The sequence below is a fragment of the Podarcis raffonei genome, chromosome 1 (genome assembly GCF_027172205.1).
Source record: "Podarcis raffonei isolate rPodRaf1 chromosome 1, rPodRaf1.pri, whole genome shotgun sequence".
NCBI lineage: Eukaryota > Metazoa > Chordata > Lepidosauria > Squamata > Lacertidae > Podarcis > Podarcis raffonei.
In genome coordinates this window covers 81,350,314-81,371,920 of record NC_070602.1, presented here as the reverse complement: position 1 = coordinate 81,371,920, position 21,607 = coordinate 81,350,314, and the positions used below count along the sequence as shown (strand labels likewise).

The window sequence follows — 21,607 nt, the reverse complement described above, 5'->3', positions numbered from 1 at the left end:
TATGTACATTCCTCTGCTCTCTAGAAATCGCTTGCCTAGTGGTGCCTGTGAAAGACCTTAGGACCTTTTCAAAATTGGAAAGTATTGGGGGAGAAATGTGATTCAGTTTGCATTTAAAGGTGAACCTACCAAATTCACACTTCCTGAAATTATACGAGTTCTGAAGCAGCGCCATCCTTTGAAATTCACTCTTGTCCAAATTTTGCAATGCAGTTCTCCAGTGAAGTAATTTGTGCATAATACTGCATATTTGAGTGAAAATAACATGCAAAAAAAGTATAGTGGGGGAAATTGTGCTATGAAAACTGTGTCTAGAGGGGAAATTGCATACAAATCTGTGTGTATTAGGAGAAATTTGCACTAACATGCTGATGGGTTTTCATGGGGACTTTTTTTTTTTTGCATACTGATTTAAATACAGTGGTACCTCAGGTTAGATGCTTCAGGTTACAGACTCCTCTAACCCAGAAATAGTACCTTGGGTTAAGAACTTGGCTTCAGGATGAGAACAGAAATCATGCGACGGCGGTGCAGTGGCAGCGGGAGGCTCCATTAGCTAAAGTGATACCTCAGATTAAGAACAGTTTCAGGTTAAGAACGGACTTCCAGAACAAATTAACCCGAGGTGCCACTGAATTTGGAAAAAGTGAAACGGAAAGAAATCAAAATTGACAGATTTACCCACCCCTTTTTGGAGGTCATTATGAATTTTACACCACCCACTCATATTTCTATGTGATCATGTGTATGCTTCTTTAGATATGCAAGCTGGAAGATAGGCGGACCCACGGAATCTTTGCCACAAGAAACAAACATAGCCACTTTCTCTTGTAAACTGTTGAGGTTCCTAGCTTGCTGCCCTCTTCCATTGAGTCAGCTAATCAGGACAGAATAACTACAAATTAGGGGGACTAATAAGAGGAGTTCCCAACCTGCCTTTGTCATGCAACACTAATGTGGGGTAGCAGTCAGGAGATATTGGTAGGGTGGGAATGCTGTTCCTCTGCAGTCCTTTCTCACTTTAAAATGAGCCTTCCCCCCAGTGAAGACCAGCTGGGGAAAAACAACAACATGCTAATGCTTTGAGAAGCCTCAGGAATAGAAGTTACTGGTGCTACAGGAGAGGATTTGCAAATCACTCCTCACCCATCCCTTTCTGCCTGTCTGTTGCTATCTCACTTCCTTCTCTTGTTCAAATGTCTTTCATAATAAAGCAAACCCCCCTATTTTCTCTATCACTGTAAATAAAACCACTTTGAGTAAGCAGTTTAATTTTATGCTTCCAAACCACAAAATGTGTTATCTGAGGTTACTTTGGATAAACAGCTTGAGGAACAGGTGGCAGCAGAGAGGCACAGAATAATAACAGCAGGATTGCCTGTGACAAGGAAGTTCCTTGTCCCAACTTATTCTGCTTTTGACGTGCATATGCAATGACTATCTCAAAGGTGTTCTCCTCTGCTTAATTGTGACATGAATGTGCCTTACCTTCGGATGGAAGCTAGTTTGAGGGGAAGAAGGGATCCAATAGCAGTATTTCTCAAGGAACTACAGGGTAGGTAAAGGTAAAGGTAAAGGACCCCTGGATGGTTCAGTCCAGTCAAAGGTGACTATGGGGTGCAGCGCTCATCTTGCTTTCAGGCCGAGGGAGCCGGTGTTTGTCCACAGACAGCTTTCCAGGTCATGTGGTTACAGGGTAGATATGGATTGTGGCTAATGTCATGCTTCAAATACCAGCAGTGGGAGAATACAGAGCCAGAGCAAATGGTAATGTGTACACAGCTTAAATCCCCCAGGCTACTTACCAGACAGCCATGAGCGATTACTCCACCTATGTAGTTCTGCAGCCCCACCCAGCCAATTGGTCAGTGTGAGGTCTCCATCAAACTTGCCTTGTGTTCTTCCTCCGTCACCCATCATCACAGCTAGCAGGTACAAAGCTGCTATGCCACCAGCAGCCAAATATGTGCTATTACTTGATCTATGTCTGGTGGGCTGGGCCCCACTACCAGGTTGCAGCCTGATTTGAAGTGGATTTGCAACAGCAGCATTACCACCATACAAATATTTGGTAACACAGGAGTGGACTTGGGTAATCTTTCATAATATGGTGCGCTGTGTGAGGCCAAAATTTGGTGCCCCCTTAGCTTGGCACCCCAATCAGCAGAACCAACCACACCATCCCAAATTTTGCACCGGGTAACAAATTAACCCAAATTACCCAAACACATGATTTGCTTTAAAGGGAGATCACACATAGAGGCAGATCACTTTCCCCTGCTCAATTCCTAACTGAACATGCAGGATTGAAAATTATTATCATTGTCATTTATTAAATATATATACTGCCCTTCACCCAAAGATCTCCTTGACATGATGCACCAAAGGTGAAATGCCCTTTGGTGTTGCTCCGCTGGGGCTGACCCACCACCCTTGGTGGAGCCTCTTTTTATGCTGGGCAGAAAAGCACCGGTGCTGGGAACACGCCCTGTGCCAGCAGCAGAAATCCCTGCCTGCGCTTCCTTCTTGACTTGCTCAGCACCAGCATCGCCACTGTGTGGCAGTACTGCTTCACTCAGGCCCCACATAGGTCTGGTGGGGGTGGGCACTACACTTCTGTAAAACAAGAAAATCCTTAATAAAAATATTTTAAAAATAAAATAAAATAAAGTTCTTGGGTAACCACATTCCTAGAAGTGGCACCATTTGCCCTTCTCTTTCAGGTGAGAGCCTGTCTTGTCATCTACATTACCTGCACAATAGTGGTGGCTGTGATCAATGTTTTCTACTTGGAAGACATACTGTTCAATCCCCGTTATGGGAATTTGAGGTGCAGTAGAACTGAGGAGTACTGTGAAATGGGGCATCAGGTTGCAGTGAGTACTTCCTGGGACCAAGCTAGGTCTCTGTTTCCTCCATGAAAACTACTTTAGAATAAACAGTGCTACTGACATACAGATGTGGAAGCTGCATCAGAGGGGTAGTGGGTAGTGAGTTATTAATTGCCAGTATAATGCTGGGCACCCTCTCTTGTTTAGATGCATACAATAAATAGCATACGCACCCCCACAAGTTACATTCTACAAGAAGAAAAATCATTTCCTGGGGCCAAAGCATCTAGTGCCAATGCACTACAGTGGTACCTTGGTCCTCGAACTTAATCCGTTCCAGAAGTCCGTTCCAAAACCAAAGCACTCCAAAACCAAGGCACACTTTCCCATAGAAATGAATGCAACATGGATTCACCCGTTCCAGACTTTTAAAAACAACCCCTAAAACGACAAGTTAACATGACTTTTACTATCCAGTGAGACCACTGATCGATTAAATGAAAGCAATAAACAATGTACTGCAGTCACACAATCCAGTCAGTAGCTGAACTGGGTTCCACACACTCACAAAAACAAAACAAAAAGGCTACAAAAACGCAAAATAAATAGCAAAAACAGACAGACCTGAGTGTAACACTCAAAATGGAAGTGTGGCACTTAAATTGGAAGCGTAACACTCAAAACAGAGCACATTCAGCTTCTGAAAAAAGTTCGCAAACCAGAACACTTCCGGGTTTGCAGTGTTTGGGTTCCAAGCTGTTTGAGTACTAAGGCGTTTGAGAACCAAGGTACCACTGTACCTACTCAATTCCGATTGTAGTGACTTGTTGGACTCTTGTTGCTCAGTCTGACATCTCTCTCTCATGCTAGGAACTATATGATATTTCTACTACCTGGATGGTATATCAGGTTTCTCCAAACTACAGTGGTACCTCAGGTTAAGAACTTAATTCGTTCTGGAGGTCCGTTCTTAACCTGAAACTGTTCTTAATCTGAGGTACCACTTTAGCTAATGGGGCCTCCCACTGCCACCACGCTGCCAGAGCACGATTTCTGTTCTCATCCTGAAGCAAAGTTCTTAACCCGAGATAATATTTCTGGGTTAGCGGAGTCTGTAACCTGAAGCGTCTAACCTGAAGCGTCTGTAACCCGAGGTACCACTGTATAGTCTAGCATGCCAACAAGCCCAAAGCCTGGTCCTCTCTCCCTTCTCCTTCAGCCTGAAAAAAACTTTCCATATTTCTTTTACTCTTATTCCTTTTCTCCCATTGGTGGGTGGGTGCTTGCGGTAAGGCACTTAAAGCAGCAAGATGCAACATAGTCTAGTAAGAATGAAGAAATAATGTGATGAAATGCCAGAAATACCAAAAAGAAAAGAAAACAAGCACCCCAGCACAGTGCATGAATTTCCCTTCTTTCCACCAGAAATGGTGCAGGGTAGAATATTCTTGGGGGCTTTATGGGTTGCTCAGACAAAGTCACGAACAGGATATTCGAAGCAGGCAATGTTACACAAAATGCACCACGAAAAGTAAACAGATGTGCGGGCCTTGTAGAACGATTCATGGGAACAGTGAACAAGCCAGATAGGTATGGAAGTTCAGAGGTCGACTTTGCAGGTATTCAGTGGTGGTGCAGATGAGACCCTAGTGTGGAATTGCCATACTGCATTCATTTTTTTATGGTGCACCCATAAGGTGCTGTTGCCCTGTATTTTCCTTTTGCTTGTTTCATTTATTCTCAAACCACAGAGTCTGGCTTTTTTCAGGAGATAGATTCACTTTCCCCATACTTCAGTGCCTATCACCATTCTTCATACATTCCTTATAACATTTGTGGTGACCACCATTTTATAACCCTGGTTTTGTTCTTTTAATTATAGTATAGTCTTACAACACTACAGCATTATAGTAATATGGTGTTGTAGCATTATACCTCTGTTTAGAAGTCCTGAAAATAATTTTGCAACAATTAAAAGATTGATTTTTTTATTTTAAGTAAAATGGGGTCATAGAATGTCACCCACTGCAAGGATTACAATGAACATGTGCTGAGCTGCAAATGTCCCACCCATAGCAGATATGTCATGCTGTGCCTACTGGTGTGAACATAACAAAGCAGGATGCACATCTAGAAAAAATGCAGTGCTCCTGATGCTGTCATCTGCTGGTAGCTTACAATGGAAAAGCAATAGGGTAGCACTAGGAACCACCCACTGGGAAGCAGCCATACTATGATGAAAGTCCTAGGAATTCTCCTATAGAGATGCCTAGCTCCCTTCCAGAACTGCACTTTTCAGCTTCCCTGGAATTGTATTGTTTAAGTCTGTAATGTACGAATATCTTCAGCCACAGAAGCTGCATGAGCCTCGGCTACTTTGCCATATGTTTTTTGTTTCTTTTGCCTTTTCTGGCTGCAATATGCTTCTGTGTGATTTTTTCCCTACATTGAAACCCTGGAGTGACTCTGCCAGTCAATGTAAACAATCTTAAACTTATCTAGATCTTAAAATCTTAAAATTATCTAGAATTGCAAGGCCTGCAGACCTGTGCTTCCAATACCTTAAAATCAATGGGACTCACATCTAAGTAAATGTGACCTCTGACCTCAGAGTCAGCTGTCAATAAGGCTCTCCTTTGAGCAGAGGGTAACAGAATGACCATCTCATTCACTGTCTCATGCTCTATTTTGCAGGAGTGTTGTACAGTCATGTGTACCAATCTCCTGGTTTTAACTTCCCTAGGATTCTTTATTTGCATCTCCATGGCAGCCTTTGGATGCAAAGCTGTGTGTCGTAGATAGACCACCGCTGATTAGGATGCGGTAAGTTTGCTAGTCTAGCAAATAGCAAGGTCAGAGATTGGTGAGTTGGAGAAGAGGAGACTGGAGACAGGGATAGAGGCGTATGCTTTTGGTCACTAATGCCCTGCATCAAACACCATCGCTGATCCTATCCAGGTACATCCCAGACTCATACAAGTGATGGAATATAATAAAATATGATTAACTGTAAACACAGGTGGGGGACTGCACTGTACTGCTGCATTTCTGTAGTGGGGAAAACCCTACAGAGATTGAATAAGAAAAACACTCCAGGCTGGCCTATCTGACTTAGAAGGTTAAGGCTTGCCTGCACATTTTCCTTTATAACTTTCTTTATAAGAGTCCAATTGACTTACTTTGAAGGAAGGAAGGAAGGAAGGAAGGGAGGAAGGAAGGAAATTTACATGTGTATCCCCCTTTCAGTACAGTGGCCCTGTTTAGGAAGTAAATATGTTTAAAGGTTACACCCATGGTGTGGTGGCCACTGAAAAGGCATTTTTAGGCAGGCTCTAGCATTTAAATCAGACATGAAGGGGGAAGGGAGGAGGAGATGCAAAAAGGCTGGGAGAGCAAAGCTGACTGCTGACTGCTTATGAGAAGAACCTGAGTTTCTGTTTTCCTTCACAGCCCATTGCCTCCTGGGGCATGAATGGAATGGAATGGTTGCCTGGCATTTCCTCAGTTCCACTGAAGTCAAACAGAAAGCTGCAACTAGACTTTTTTGCCCCGAGTCAGGGGTCCTTTACCTTTACCTTTAAATGTCATGTATAATTTCCATTATCTAATTGCTTCTTTTGCATTTCCAATGACAAGTCCCAGCATAGCTCTGTGTAGTCCTTGCTCTTTTGCTCAGAATACCATTCTAAACTTTTTGGTTGTAATAACTTCTGTCATTACTCTCTTAATCTTGAAACAAACAGCAGACACTATGTTCTCACCAAGAAATATCATCCTTTAAAAAAAATATCTCTATTAACTTTAGTTTCAAACACCAGCCTAAGGAAGAGTTCTATGAAATCTGAAACTTTGCATACCTCACTGTGAACTTTGGTTGGTCCTAATAAAAAAGGTGTTTCCCCCCTGGTCCTGTGTTGTTTTTCTAAATGTCTTGTAAACCAAGAACCTATCCTAGGGAAGTTTTTGGTGTCTGATGTTTTATCGCTTTTTATATTATTATTATCATTAATTCTGTTGGAGCCGCCCAGAGTGGCTGGGGAAACCCAGCCAGATGGACGGGGTATAAATAATAAATAACTGTTATTGTTGTTGTTATAACAATGTGATCTTGTGATGTCCACACATTTCTATCTCAATGCAGCCCAAAGAGAGGGACAGACACCTCTGGCACCAAACGGTAATAGCTCACACTACTCTAATGTTAAAAATGGTGATTTAAAGTAATACAGATGAGAGCATGGAAATGGAAATTAAGTTGAAGAACAAACTCATTATTCTGCAACAAAAATGCAATTGCCTGCAAGTCATTAATTTCCTTGCCATTTAGAATTTTCTTTTCAGATAAAAATATCTGAGTGGTGCTATCTTTCTTCTAATTCTGCCCTGCTCTGCCTTGCCAACATTCTGAGGCCTCAATTATAGTAAAACAATTTTTGCTTCCTCTGAGCTACTTCTGTCTATGTTCCTGGGGCTGATGTGAACTTATACAGACTACAAAGAGAAAACTCTCTTCTGGGCAGAGTCTAATAAAAGGAATTATACAAGCATCCTTTCTCATCGGTAAGCCATAGCTCTAACCTATAAGCCTCATAAAAGGCAGCTGCTATGGGAGAAGCAAGACCCTCTTGGAGTGTTAATGCTGTGAGCCTCAGAAAGACCCCACAGTCTCCATTGTGCCTCATTTCCAAAAGAAAACATGGACCATGGCTGAGACTGCCTGGAACCCTCTGGAATCTTGCACCACTGGGAGATTGGGGTGTCGTGCAACACCCCTCAGAGGTTGGGTTGTCCTGGGGAGATCTTGGCACTGGCAAGTTAGATGGGGTATTTAGGGCGCTGCTGAAAACACGTTGTTTCACCTCGTCAAATGCCTTTTCTTTCGGTTTCTAGAAACCGAAATTCTCTTATTTGCTTGCTGACATTTCTCAGAAATCAGGTGACCACATATAACCACAACATAATTGGCTATGCGCTAGCTAAGGGGAGGAAGCTAAGTCTGAAAAGGATGTAGCTGCGTAGCTCCGTTCTTCAGGCCTGCTCTTCATTCTTCTGCAGTTCCCAAACACAGTATCCCTTTCACCACAGCCACCTGTTTTCTTTAAGCCCTGCTCAGTCAGCTCGAAGCAGAAGTGCCATCTATGGAGACTACACCTGGCTCTCTTTTCTATCCACGGTAAGAATGTTTGGGCAAACAAGGGTGACTCCACATTGATACATCAAATGCAGCTGCATAGGCAGTGTCAGAGATGGTGATAATGATGATATATTAATTTAATGCCAATATAGGCTTCCAAGTGGATCACAAGTGTTCTGGATTAACCAGTGCTGTATTGGATTAAAAGGCTGAATCCTATGCATGTTTTCTTGGAAGTAAGTAAGTGGGTTTGAGAGTGTTGCTCTCAAAGAACTATACAGTTATTTTGTATTATTACAACAGAACAATACTGTTGAGCTACTGTTCTGGAAAGCAAAATAATGCTTTTTCTGAATCTTTGGTGCTATAAAACACACACAGTTTCAAATGGATCAGTGTGTTCTCAGACGGCTTCTTTTCTGCAACCAGGAGAAAAAGCCTGACTTATTTTTATCTCATAAAATGCTGTCGCTTCCATTCCATTCTTAACCTATATCAAAAGCTATAGGGTATCACTTTTTAAATGCTAGGAAGTATAAGGAGGAAATGAGCAGGAAGCGATTTTGATGAGATGGAAGAATAGTACAGCTTCAGGAGGCCTTGGGAGTGTGGAAGACAAAGGAAGTGGGACTTTGCTCCTGCTTCTCAGTCTCTCTGCAACTTTGGATGCAATTGGCCATGGTTTCTTCCTTGGACAGAAATAGGAATTGGGGACAGCAATGTCTTACAGTGGCTCTGGTCCCACGATAGACCATTTACAGTGAATTTATTTCACAGGAAGTTGGGTGGGAACAGACGGTGTATCTGCTAGAGGAAACTTAGCGGTGTGTACCTAGAGAACCACCCACAAAGTTGTGGGTGCAGCCTTAACAGAGCATGTGATTAACTTTAAAATGTGCTTAGCTTTGGCTAGAATAAGCCATCCCCTTGATGCCAGAAGGCAGGTGAAAGGGTGGCATATTTTTCACTCCTCAGCAGCATGCTGTAATACAATTGCACTGGAATATATGATATCAAGAAGCTTTTAAAACTGCTTTCATGTGGCCTCAACCTGGCCACCTGTTATGTACTGAGTTGAATAGGATCCAAACTGCAGCAGTCTGATTGGTCCTAGAACAATAGGATCCAAAAGGCAGCAGTCTGATTGGTCCTAGAACAATAGGATTCAGAATGCAGCAGTCTGATTGGTCCTAGAACAATGCAGCAGTATGATTGGTTGGCAGGAACCACCCAATCATGCTCCAGATAGAAGTGAATCCACAACCTGATTGGCTTACAGTAGAATTCCGGAATTAGCCAATCATGTGCAGCCCATTGTGTAAATAATGTATATAAAGCAGATACTTTGAGGGGACTTTCATTCATTCCTCCTCACCACTATGAGCTGAATAAAGAGCATGAAATCACTTTGCGACTCTGAGTATATTTCACCACCTGTTGGTATAAGTGCTTTTGCTAGGCTATCTCGTTTAATTTTACATTTTAATAACTTATTCTGAGTGGAGGCAATGCCTAAGCAGCAACGAAGAGCCCTCCTGCAGAAAGGATCAAAGTGCATGCAACAATGCAGCCATAATTTCTCAGTATTGATTTATCTGCAGAATGGATCAATACAGGCTGGCTCCACAAGCACCTTACCCTGGCAACGTTGTGGTGGTTGTCCCTCCAAGCCATGTTGGTGCAGGACAGAAGAAACTCACAGAGGAAAATGATGCTCTGGGGGTAAGATTGCATTTTCCCTAAACACCTGTATGCTTGGGCTAAGCTAAAGGGAAGGCTGTGAATGTGGCATATGGGTGCAATACACCATAGAAAAATCTATACAAACATCATCTCAGGAACATAAGAAGCTGCCTTGCACTGTGTCTATTGATCCATCAGGCTCAGTATTGTCTACACGGAGGGGCAGTAGCTCTCCAGTCTTTTCCAGCCCTGACTGGAGCTGCTGGGGGATTGAGCCTGGGACTTCCAGCAGGCAGTGTTTGAGCTCTACCACTGAGCTATAACCCTTCCTTTCCAGATTCACCCTCTTGGGCCAATGTAAGATACGGTCTATAAAACGGTATGCTAACCAAGGAACTAGTAGTTCCATCAAGGGCAGGAGGATTCCCAGCATTTTTTCTCAATTTTGGTTTCCCCAATTTTTTGCAGAGGGTACTTGTTTAATTTCTGTATCTGTGTGGGATCCCTGGGCCTGTTTAGCACCACCCTTCTTCTCTTAGGGCGGATCTATACTCTGAACACTAACACTAAAAATGAGTTTCTGATAACCGTATAGCCAGTGCTTTTTTCTGATGGGACGCAGGGTTACGCATACCCCTAAACATTTTGTGAATCTTTGTACTTGTGTCCATTTACTGTATTTATTTTTCCCAATTTGAACTATAAAATGGTGGTTTTCTTGAGTCAAAATGAGAGTACCCCTAAACATTTTTTAAGGAAAAAAAAGCACTGCGTATAGCCATATGGCGTTCTTTTAAAACATTAATAATGTGTTATTAAAATGTGACACCAGAGAGCATTGCAGAGCTACCCCCTTCCAAAAACCAGGTAGACCTTGTGGAAAAGGAAACCAACGCCTTCATGTCTAAATTAAAGTGAACTGAATGTTTAATAATGTTTAAAATGTGGGTGTAGATCCAGCCTTAGATGGATTGCAATTATCCTCCTTCTGGCTGCAGATAAGGGCCACACTCCAAGTCTCAAACTCAATCTCAATCCAGAGCGCTCTGCCAGGAGACTTTCCTTTTTCCTTCTGAAGGTGGCAGAAGAAGAGTATAAATCAATTTTTAAGAAACAGTAGGTTCTCCTTCTGCTGAGAAAGCTTTGTAGTGAGGTGTCTCTTTCGTAGATTTAACTGTATGATTAATCAACTTGAACTCTCATGTGTGTTGTGCTGAGATTTAAAGACAATTTCATTTCATTAAGGCTATTTAGATTCTGGTGTGTGTTGTAATAGAGAATGAGAGGGAAAAGAACACTGAATATGCCCTTCCCTTTGAAACACTGGTGGTAGCTTTCGTTTATTAAATTCTACATATTCTCACAGTTCCATCAATGTGGAAAGGTTCCCCCCACTGTTCTATACTGTATAGTCATTTGTGATTTTATGATAGTGCTGTAGTTTTGAGGAAGACAATATGGATTATATGGAGCTTGTGAAGTTCAGTTAATAGTGTGCATATGACATGGTCTCTAAGCCAGCTGTTTTATTTAATCTTTTTCTAATTTTGTCATCTTCCTAAAGGCTATGCAGGTGGTTATTGCTCTGATACATCTTGGTCTTGGAGGCATTTTGCTCTTTTCATCAAAGGATTGTGACACATGGATCATGACTGTCTGGTATCCCATCTGGGGGGGTGCCCTTGTAAGTAGATTGAATAGTATTGTTGTTGATTCATCGCAATATCATGTTTTCTTGAAGAGAGTGTGGCTATAGAATAGTGTTGTCTGTGTCAAATTCCTTTTGGGGGACAAATCATTCATCACCCCTTCAAGCAATTATTTATTGAGCATTCATCCTGATTTGCTTATGCCAGCAGGGGTTTTTAAACTTTCCAGGGCCTACTTGAGATGGCTAAAAGCTATTGAGGTCCACCATTCAGAAAACCATTCACAAGATGGCGGCCAATACAGGGAGAGCTTGGCATAATCAGCAGTTACCATGGACATAGCCAAAGGTGGGCAGGGAGGGACAGCTCCCCCCCCCCCCATGGATAAAAATCAATAAAAATGCATAGCTGAGCTCCCCCCGCCCCCTGCAACAAAAGGCCTGTCCATCCCCTTAACAAAAATCCTGGCTACACCCATGACAGTTACTAACATTTTCTACTGATATCAGATCCATCTTTGGAAATTGCTGCATTCTTTGTCACAGCATTGTGGCAAGCAGTTCCATAGATCATCTTTCCTCAAGATAAGTACATACATTGGCTCTGGAGCTCTTTTTCTGATATACTCCTCTTTCTGATATACTTCTCCCTTCACACACCCCTGTGTGACCCTCAAAGTATTTTATCCATCTCCTGTAATATATTCTCCTGTTCTCCTTTCACACTCCATTTGTACCTGATTTCTCCTATTTTTTTGATCCCCGACCCTTTAACACCCAGTTCTTCCACCTATAACAGTTTCCCCTTTTTATGCTCTTCCTTTCTATTCTCAGTTATTCTCAAGAACAACAATTTATTTCACTCTTTTATTTCATTCAACTGGCTGTTTCTCCATAGAAAAAAGAGGCCCCCCATGAAAGTGGCCCAAGACCCGCTGGTGGGTCCCAAACCAACGTTTGAGAAAAACTGGCATACACCAGTTGTTGGATAACAATGACAATCCCAGGTTCACCCTGACATGCTTGCAGAGTGTTTACATGTCTTCCTCGCTAGTCGTTTGTTCATCCCAAACATTTCAGTGAATTTCTTCATCAGTTTCCAAACAGCAAAAGTGGGTATCGCACTAGGCAGCACAGCTTTCCACTTTCAGTGCCCAAACTTAAAAGTTCTGGTATGCGATAGAATCACTCTCACAAAATACTGACAGCCTCGAGGCATCCTCTGTCCCCCTTTGCCTCACAGGACTGTCATAAGACTCAGTGAGAAAACTGAGGTAAAGCCCTTTGAAAAGTATAGCTTGATTAATAATGAAGCAAATTTTCATATTGCTAAAAGAAAAAGAAAAATGAGATGTTATGAGTGTAGATATTTTTTAAATGGTTTTGTCCCAGAATGGTATAAAACCAGGTCACACTTGCCACCATTCCAAACACATTCCTTTTCTTCTGAAACCCTTCATGCAAAGTGAATATTTAACAGGGTATTTTGAAGCGTACTGCGAGTTACTTCTGAGTAGGTATGCACAGGATTGTGTTGCACTTGACCCAAAATTGGGTGGAAAGGCAGTGTTGAATGGTATTAAATATGTAGAAATGTCTAAGTCAGGCATGTCCAAAGTCCATTTCAGGGGCCTAATCCGGCCCACTGGTCGGTTTAATCAACAACTTTGGTTCGCCCTTTGGTGGGCCCTCATGGCCCTTCACTTCATCAAATCTGGCCCTCTTTGAAAAAAGTTTGGACACCACTGGTCTAAATGGAGGGCGGTTTTTGTTTGTTTCTGTTTTAAAGAGCCTGGTAATGTAAGTAACATACTTCTTACTGTCTACTGTTTTCGGTTTTTCTCTCTCCAGTTCTTAATTTCAGGATGCCTTTCATCAGCAGCGACAAAAAAATCAGTTGCAGGTCTGGTAGGTTGATGTGACTTAACCCTGGTGTGTTTTTAATTGTTAAAACAACAAACAATCCAGGACTATCAGATGAAAAGGTACCGTTTGTTTCCATAGCCTAGAATTAGGTAAACTTTTTTGACCTGGGAAGCCAGATCTTTGTCACCTACATCCCGCCAACCATGACACCCACCCATCAATCATCTCATGGCCAAAAGATGCCAGTTGATTGACAGGTGGCTGGTCACACCCATCTGTCAAAGTTGGGCTACAGATGTGGGGGAAGATAGCAAGCAGGATTGAACTCTTCACGCAGCACTGGGATGGGTTCAATCCTGCTTTCTGCAGGCTGTGGGTATGCAAGGGAACTCCCTGCAGGGGATTCCCCCACACAACCAAATCGAGCTCCTTTTTCTCAGGGATCAATTGCACATACTAGTCCCTCAGACATAATTAATGCGGGCGGCCAAACCAAGCAGGATGGAGAGTGGAACCCACCCTTTAGATGATGCCAAACGCTATTCCAAGTGACATCAACTGATTGACAGATTGCTGTGGTTTACAGGAAATGGCCCCATGAGCTTTTCCACACATTCCTCTGGTGGCTTGGTGGCTGCTTTGGCTAGGCTAATTTATACTAGTTGTCCCCTATACTTGCCCTGTTTTTTTCCTGCATGACATGATATGTTACTGGGACCGTCTATAACTCTGTAACCCTGAATCTCCCACATTTTGCATTTCTGCTGGGTCTTTGATGTTCTGAAAGCCGCTTAGACAAGCGACAGTATGTAGGGTGCCTCATTCTTACCAGAATCAATCCCCTCCCTCATGCTCCCATAGTCAGAGCTGGCAAAGGCGAGGGTCAGGTTTGGTTCCCAAGATCATTCTCCCCGTCTCACCCATATCCCCACCCAACCCATAAATTAATTAAGCAAAACTTTCTCTTCCTCTTCCAGGGAGCATTCAGTTACCTCTTTAACACTCTTAGTGGCCTCGGTGCAATTGCTGGAATGTGTCTTTTGCTGATTGATGTAATAAAAAATAGAGAGAGAAACTTTTCTGCAGTTACGGAGACATCTCACTTTGTATCCAAATTTCTTCTTCCACAAATTCCTAATATTTCAAACTATTGCAAGACCACTGGGGCATATGAAATGGTAAGTTCCTGGATTCCATACAAGGCTAGTTCCAGGTTTAAGGAGGCCCTGGCCAAGGTGTTCTTTGGTGGTTCCCTTCCTCTGTTCGTTGGCCCTCCCAGGCTTACGTCACTGTGGCAACAGCATGCCAACCAATGCCATACCTTTAAATTTCCCAGAGTGCCTCTCAACAATGCCAAGGCAGGGAACCAAACAGGGGGCTAAATCCAGCCACCTAGAGCTACTAGGAGTGGTAGGCCAGAATATTTTAAAGGGATGAGACAGGTAGCAGCAGAGCACCAAGTTCTGTTCACACGGTGGTGAAGGTGGGCTGGAGAGAAGTGCCTGAGAAAATGTTCGAGGGGAGAGGGATAGAATTCATCTCCTTGCTGCTGCTGCTGCTGCTGCTGCAATGAAAATAGCAATTCCCTTCTCACTCTCTGCATTATATTTGAATGGGATAGACTGTGTGGCGACAAATGTGGCTACCCATCACATCCAGTTTGGCCCTGTGTCTCAATCCTTTAAGTGCCTGGAGAGAGAGGCTGGCCTCTACAGCTTTACACAGCGCTACACACATCCTAAGGGCCACTGGTGACCCATCCTGACCTCTCTTTGACCCTCCTGCATCCAGTCCCACTGATCCTCTTGCCCTCCTCCTCCTCACACCTTCTCCTCTCCCCATTATTCCTTTCCCTTTGATACAGATCCACCAGCACCAGGCAAGGTAGTTGAACTTAAACAGACCACCAAGCATACACAGAGTTGAAAAGGCAGGATGGAGAGAAAGGCAACCCCACTCTTGTGGCATAGATCTCCTCACTTCCTCTAGTGTTGAGACTTTTGCAGGGGGAGATTTATGACTGGTGTCAATCATAAATGGTTGATGTCACTTATTACTTGCTGGGTGTCAAGCAAGTAAAAAACCTAATATTAGGGCTCATCCACACTTCTGTTTGCCCCTCAGCTTTCCCCTGGGAGAATACACTCTTTACTGCTCTTTACAAGCGGCAATCAGATTTTCAACCAAGTGCTGTTTGCTCCAATTAAGCAGTAAAGAGAAAGTTTTCCCAGGGAAAACTGTGGGGCAAACAAGAAAGCGCTCAGACCCATGCCTAGAAAGCACAGGACAAGTGGAAAACCTCTTGGACCCATGCTTTATAGGCATGGGATAATACGCAGAAGTGTGGATAAGCCCTTGATTGGACAAAATATAGAATATATTGTTATAGGACTGTTATTCTGAGCTCTGAAAGTGACTTAATCTTAAATTCCTTGTGTTGTATTCTCCTGCACAAAGCTTCTTGTGTGAGTGTCACCCTAAAGCTGAGAATGAGATCATTCTCTTTGCATTAATGTTTGATATTTTTAACTAACTGGTTGTTGTTTTTTGCAGGGAATTCTGTGTGTGATGCTTTTCTTCTCTTTCCTCGAGGCTACAACTACTTTTTCGGTTCTCTGCAATAGCAAGGTGAGGATCCAGTAGCTCATAATATAAGCAAAAATATAAGAGAGTATTCTGCCTCCTGTCCTTTTCTTGTATATTTATTTAGTGGTATGCTAAGTGGCCTGCAAAACAAGACTGGCTTACTAGGCTCACTAGGCTGAATTCACACATTCATGTTTATCACCTGATGACTTTAGTTTCCCATGATGGCATGTAGGTATGAAATGGTTATATTCACAGAACATGGAACAAGTGGGAAACCCAGCCAGATGGGCGAGGTAATAATAATAATAATAATAATAATAATAATAATAATAATAATAATAATTGTTGTTGTTGTTAGAGCCCCTCCAACACAATGCAAAGCTGGCATGAGGGTGTTTTCATACATGGGGCTTAACAGGGGAGGACTTCAGACTTGCAGGATCTGTGTTGTTGTTTTAATGTAATTCCAAGATCCAGCAAACAGAGCCAGGTGCAAAAGACTGAGAATTAAAGCCATCATTCTGAACCCAAGAGTTTGTTTTGAGTACCAGAAGCTGCTTTCACAGTCCTTCCCCATACAAATTCTGGATAGCCACATATTCCCCACCACCTTCATTTCAACACTTGGGGAGGAATGTTGCTTTGTTGTTGCTGTTCTCCAGTGATTTGACAGCTGGAAATCTTTGCCCATCTTCTTAAAATCACCCTCTCAGCAGAAGTGAGCGAGCAAGGAGGACTATGCCAATGAGAGAAACCAGTTATAGTTCTACATGTCTTATCCCAGAAGAAATAATCCTTTCTAGGGGCACCCCTTGGAAACCCCCTTGGGAAGGGCTATAGTTCAGTGGCAGAGCATCTTCCTTGCCTTCGGGAGGCCCCAGATTCAACATCTCAACATCTTCCAGTAGGACTGGAAAAGACTCCTGCCAGAGACCCTTGGAGAGCCACTGCCAGTTAGTGCAGACACTTATCTAGATCAGTGGTTCCCAACCTTTTTTTGGCTATGCCCCACCTAAGCATCTCTAATATTTTGATCCCCCCCTCCGGTGACATATTATTCTTATTATTCAAAAAGTGAAGTCCTATTCACATGGAGGAAGCTTAAAGGGCCATTAACTGTTAATAACTCATTCTCGAATTGCCCCCCTTAAAAATCTATTTGTCCCCCTGTGGGGCACATTGGGAGCCACGGATTTAGATGGACCAAATGAGGTAGCTTCCCCAGAGCGCAAGCACCAAGTAACAGCCTCCAACTAGAAGAGGGAAATGGTTGGGCAGTGCAGTTGCAAATCTGGAGTTCTATCCAAGCCTTGGCCCAGAGTTGAAGTTTTCACTTATGTGGATCCCACATGACGTAAGAGGAGGTACACAGCTGGAGTAGGGAAATGCTGTGCTAGGGAAAAAAGCTTAGTGTGCTTTTTTCTTGGTATATTTAACAACAAGAACTCCAACTTATTTAGTGCTAGGGAAAGGGGCAAACCAAGCTCTGACCCTAGTTGCACAAATTTTACAAGATCAATGCAGCAAAAGTAGGAAGCAAGGGCACATTGAGGTCACTGCCCTCCATTTTTTAGGTTGGTTCACTTGTCTCAATCCTGTGGCTTTGCAGAGAACCACAATAGTTAGGGTGAAAGGAAAAATACTCGGGTTTGCTAACTGGGAGCGTGTGTGGCTGGTAAATAGCAATTCAAACACCCGGGGAGCAGTGGTGAAGGGAGAACGAACAGGCATGGAAACTGATGGGTGGCACATTTTCTTTCAGGACAAAAAGAAGCACAGATCAGACAATGAAGAACAAAATGTTGCGTTGACATCACTCCCACAGCCACGCTATGCAGACGGAGTTCCTGACCCACCACAGTACACTGCAACAGAAGCAAACAGGTGAGGATCCTGTCAAACTAGAACAGGCTTCCTCAACCTCGGCCCTCCAGAAGTTTTGAGACTACAATTCCCATCATCCCTGACCACTGGTCCTGCTAGCTAGGGATCATGGGAGTTGTAGGCCAAAAACATCTGGAGGGCCAAGATTGAGGAAGCCTGAACTAGAAGATAAATCCAGCCTTCAACTTCCAGTCCTAAGCAACACGGGGAGCTATTTTGTTTTGCAAGCCCTGGGTGATGCATCAGAGGGGAGCTGTGCATTCTGCTCCAAGCAGATGCTTTCTGAGTTCTTGTCCCCACCCCCAGCCCCGTATGTGTATCTCTCTGTAGATGGCAAAGTTCCACCTGCTTCTTTTCTGTGTTATCAGGATGTTGTTAAGGGGACAGGAGCAGGGCCAGTTTAAAAAGGGGAAATTAGCAATCTCATGATGAACAAAACTTGGGTCACCCTTGCGTCGCGTTAACGTTTGAACCTTCATTTTGTAGATACTCACAGCTTCCTGAAAGCATCCCTGGAAACACACATACAGACTGGTGAGTCCTTTGCAAGAGTGAAGGAAGTGGAGCTCATTCTCCGTTATGAATAAGAGTTTAGGCAGGGCTCAAATTGTTGGGCACCTGCCAAGCCCTATGTGCACTGGGTGGGTGGGAGGGTGGCTCTATCAGTCTCTACACCAAGGATGGGGAACTTGCAGCTCTCCATTGTGGTTGCACTCCAACTCCCATCAGCCCTAGCCAACATGGCCACTGGTCAGGGATGATGGGCGTTATTGTTCAACAACATTTACATTGTCTATTCCTCCTCCAGAGCCTCCTGACCACACTGCTCCTCTTCCTTCCTGTTTCTTATTGCTCACCATGATGGTGTATTTTCTGAACACCTGCAGTGTTTTACTTTTCCCCTTTAGAAAGTGTACCACACAATGACCTTGAGAAATCATCCAGCAAAAATAGTACTTATTCTTCCCTAGGAAGGGAATATTAATTGGACCACACACATATGTTGAGACTATATCTAGCACTCTGGTGCTTCTCTGTTCAAGACATGGAGGGAAAGAAGATTTGAGGTTTACCTTCATCCCTGTTTCAAGTTCCTTGCGTTGCAGTTCCACAATGGCCTTGGTGTCTCTATGACCAAACCTTCTGTGCCAGAGTTCTGGATCTGCTTCATCCTTCTGGTGCATGTGTGCCACATTTGCAGTACACAGTTCTGGCAGATTAGTCTTGTAGACACCATTAATCAAACATGCTTCAGCATATAATTTGCCATTTTAGGTTACTTGGCATTTACCATTCCCAGATTGTATAAGGAAACCTTTTCTGTCTGAGGTGGACACACAGATCATGTTGCAATTCAATCAGTTTTATTTCAACCAATTGCTTAGCTTGCAGTTTAAGGTTCCTAAACCTGTACCACATATCTGCATGCTTACACCATTTGCAATTTGAATATTGCTATCCACAGATTAATATTGTCAATGTTTCCAAAGAAGTCTTAATCATAACTCATATGTGAAGAACATCCAGAATCAATTATCCATCTGTTTAATTTTGAATCACAACTGTTTACAGTTACATTCTCCTCATGCAGAAAAAAAGTTTTTCCTTGTTCCCTTTATTTTGACTTGGTCACTTAAATGAAAGGGATTTTGCTGGTTTGAGAGCTTACAAAATTTGGGTATATGTCCCTCTTTGTTACATCTGAAACAAACAACCCTTTTGGCTCTCCTATGAGACTGAAACACATAGTTTGTGTCACAGGGTTTTCCATTCCTGGCTAGAGAGGTTGCTCTTCTCTCCATACATTCCTCTCTCAAGTGACCAATGACATCAAGTTAGGGTTAACCTTGGTTATTCATCCATGGGAGTTGGCTTCATATGGTGGAAGAGAGACCTAATTGGGTCTAGGAATACAATTCTGTGCTCTTAACCCCTTCATGCATTAAGTAGCTCCAAGATTGCTGGTTGTTTGACTGCAAATTCCCACACTTTAAATAAAAGAGCTGAGACATGAGGCAGGAGCAGGAGCTTAACCCCAGAGGAAGAAGGCAGGGGAATGGGGTGGGGTGGCCAAGTCAAGGGCCTACTGTGGGCAACTTGCCCAAGAGCCCCTCAAAACCTGGAACCAGCATGTAAGAAGTTACAATGGTAGAGTCATACCATTGATGCCTCTGTTGGTCCAGGAATGTCTATAGCAGGGATGCCCACCAAGGCAGATCAGAATCTACTGGTAGATCTCTGGGCGATTGGCAAGGTTTCTGACTCCCAGTTGTATAATAGCAGCAACAAAACTATTTCTCCCCCTCTAAGTACGTTAGGCTGCTGCAGTGATAAAAGAGAACCAGTAATGGACTCTTATGTGAATGACTGTGAGCTCAGTTCAGTTTTGGTACTGGAAACAAATAACTAGGCTCAGAATGTCAGGCCCTCGTGCTCTTTAATTCTAACAGTTGAGTGTTTCATATCTCGATCCGACTGGTAGATCTAGTAGAAAAACAAAACCATTCTAACAAGCCTGAAGTCTGCCCACCCTACACTGACGTGCTGTAGCTGTCTGGGGTTTCACACTCAGATCCTTCCCAGTCCTACCTGCATATGCTGGGGATTCATCTTGGAACCTTTGGATTGCAAAGCATGTGCTCTACCGCTGAGTTATTGCCTTCCCCTATACTGTATATATTATTTCATTGCTTCCATTTTGTTTTTTCCACCAAAACCCAGGACTCTTATCCCCACCCCCACATCCATTTGATACCCTCTTACACATTTCTTTCTTCTTTCTCTGTCTGTAGGCCCCGCTATGCTGCCGGTTATGAGCCACACACTGGATAAAGTTGGATTTTTAATCGTCACCACTCTTTTTTGCTTTGTTGATGTTTGATTGTAAGGTTTCAAGCATTTTGTTTTTGGTTTTTGTAATGTGTGGCTACATTAAGAATTCACAGTTTTTATCATTATCTGCCATCTTGATCTGCCATATCCATTATTATTTATCACTGATGCACCAATAAAGCAGTGCAAACCACCTTGAAAGATGGCTGCCTTTTGCTCTAAGAACACTGTGGAGGCCGAGGAGAGAGAACAGGGAGGCTGGACGTAGGTTTTCTTTCTTGTGTTCTTTAGAAACCTGGACTTCCCTTATTTCTACTGTATTGTGCTGTTATGGAAAAATTAGAGCTGTATGGCTTTCTAGTGCCTTACTCTGCTAATAAAGCAAATTGTTAGAAAATGGTTGTGAAAGACAGTAAATCACCGTTGCATCTCTTCAGTACCATGTAATAGTGCCTGGGGTTCAGTTGTAAGTAGGTTGTGGGTGGCACTGTGGTCTAAACCACTGAGCCTCTTGGGCTTGCCAATCAGAAGTTCGGAGGTTCGAACCCCCACAATGGGGTGAGCTCCCATTGCTCTGTTCCAGCTCCTGCCAACTTAGCAGTTCGAAAACATACCGAGGCAAGTATAGATAAATAGGTACTGCTGTGGCAGGAAGATAAACGACGTTTCCATGCGCTCTGGTTTCTGTCACAGTGTTTCATTGCGCCAGAAGTGGTTTAGTCATGCTGGCCACATGACCCAGAAAGCTATTTGTGGACAAACACCTTGGCCTGAAAGCGAGATGAGAGCCACAACCCCATAGTCGCCTTTGACTGGACTTAACAGTCCAGGGTCCTTTACCTTTTTTTTAATCTTTAGAGTTGCCACCTGTCTTGTATAAAACAAGGATTGCCCCGTATTTTAATGTAAAATGCTATGTCCTGTATTGATACAGTTTGACCTGTATTTCAAGTACTCTCTCTCTCTCTGCCAAGTTAGAGAATCTCTCCAAATGCATGTGTTTGAAAAGGTGTGTGAAACGCCATGTATTTAAGCTCTGGGTAGCCAAGCACAGACATATTTACAAATTTGTGTGTGTGTGACAAATTCCAGAGGGGCCATCCTATTAGACAGCCATAGATTATTATTTTTTAAAAAAAG

General features: G+C 43.1%; 1 protein-coding gene across 3 annotated transcripts; it reads left to right on the top strand.

The window, feature by feature from the left end:
* The first annotated feature begins 4,630 nt into the window (after window positions 1–4,630).
* LOC128418248 (B-lymphocyte antigen CD20-like) lies at window positions 4,631–21,575 on the top strand. Of its 3 annotated transcripts, XM_053397762.1 has the most exons (10): window positions 4,631–4,669; window positions 5,526–5,654; window positions 9,567–9,687; window positions 11,213–11,332; window positions 13,148–13,204; window positions 14,140–14,340; window positions 15,716–15,790; window positions 17,514–17,635; window positions 18,122–18,169; window positions 20,428–21,575. In XM_053397762.1, the coding sequence occupies exons 2-10, from the start codon at window positions 5,650–5,652 to the stop codon at window positions 20,465–20,467; spliced, it is 789 nt and encodes a 262-aa protein (XP_053253737.1). In that variant the 5' UTR covers window positions 4,631–4,669; window positions 5,526–5,649; the 3' UTR covers window positions 20,468–21,575. The 3 variants fall into 3 exon arrangements, with proteins under 3 accessions (XP_053253737.1, XP_053253745.1, XP_053253728.1); XM_053397753.1 differs by lacking the exons at window positions 4,631–4,669; window positions 5,526–5,654 and adding an exon at window positions 7,548–8,004; XM_053397770.1 differs by lacking the exons at window positions 4,631–4,669; window positions 5,526–5,654; window positions 18,122–18,169 and adding an exon at window positions 7,543–8,004.
* Window positions 21,576–21,607: the final 32 nt, after the last annotated feature.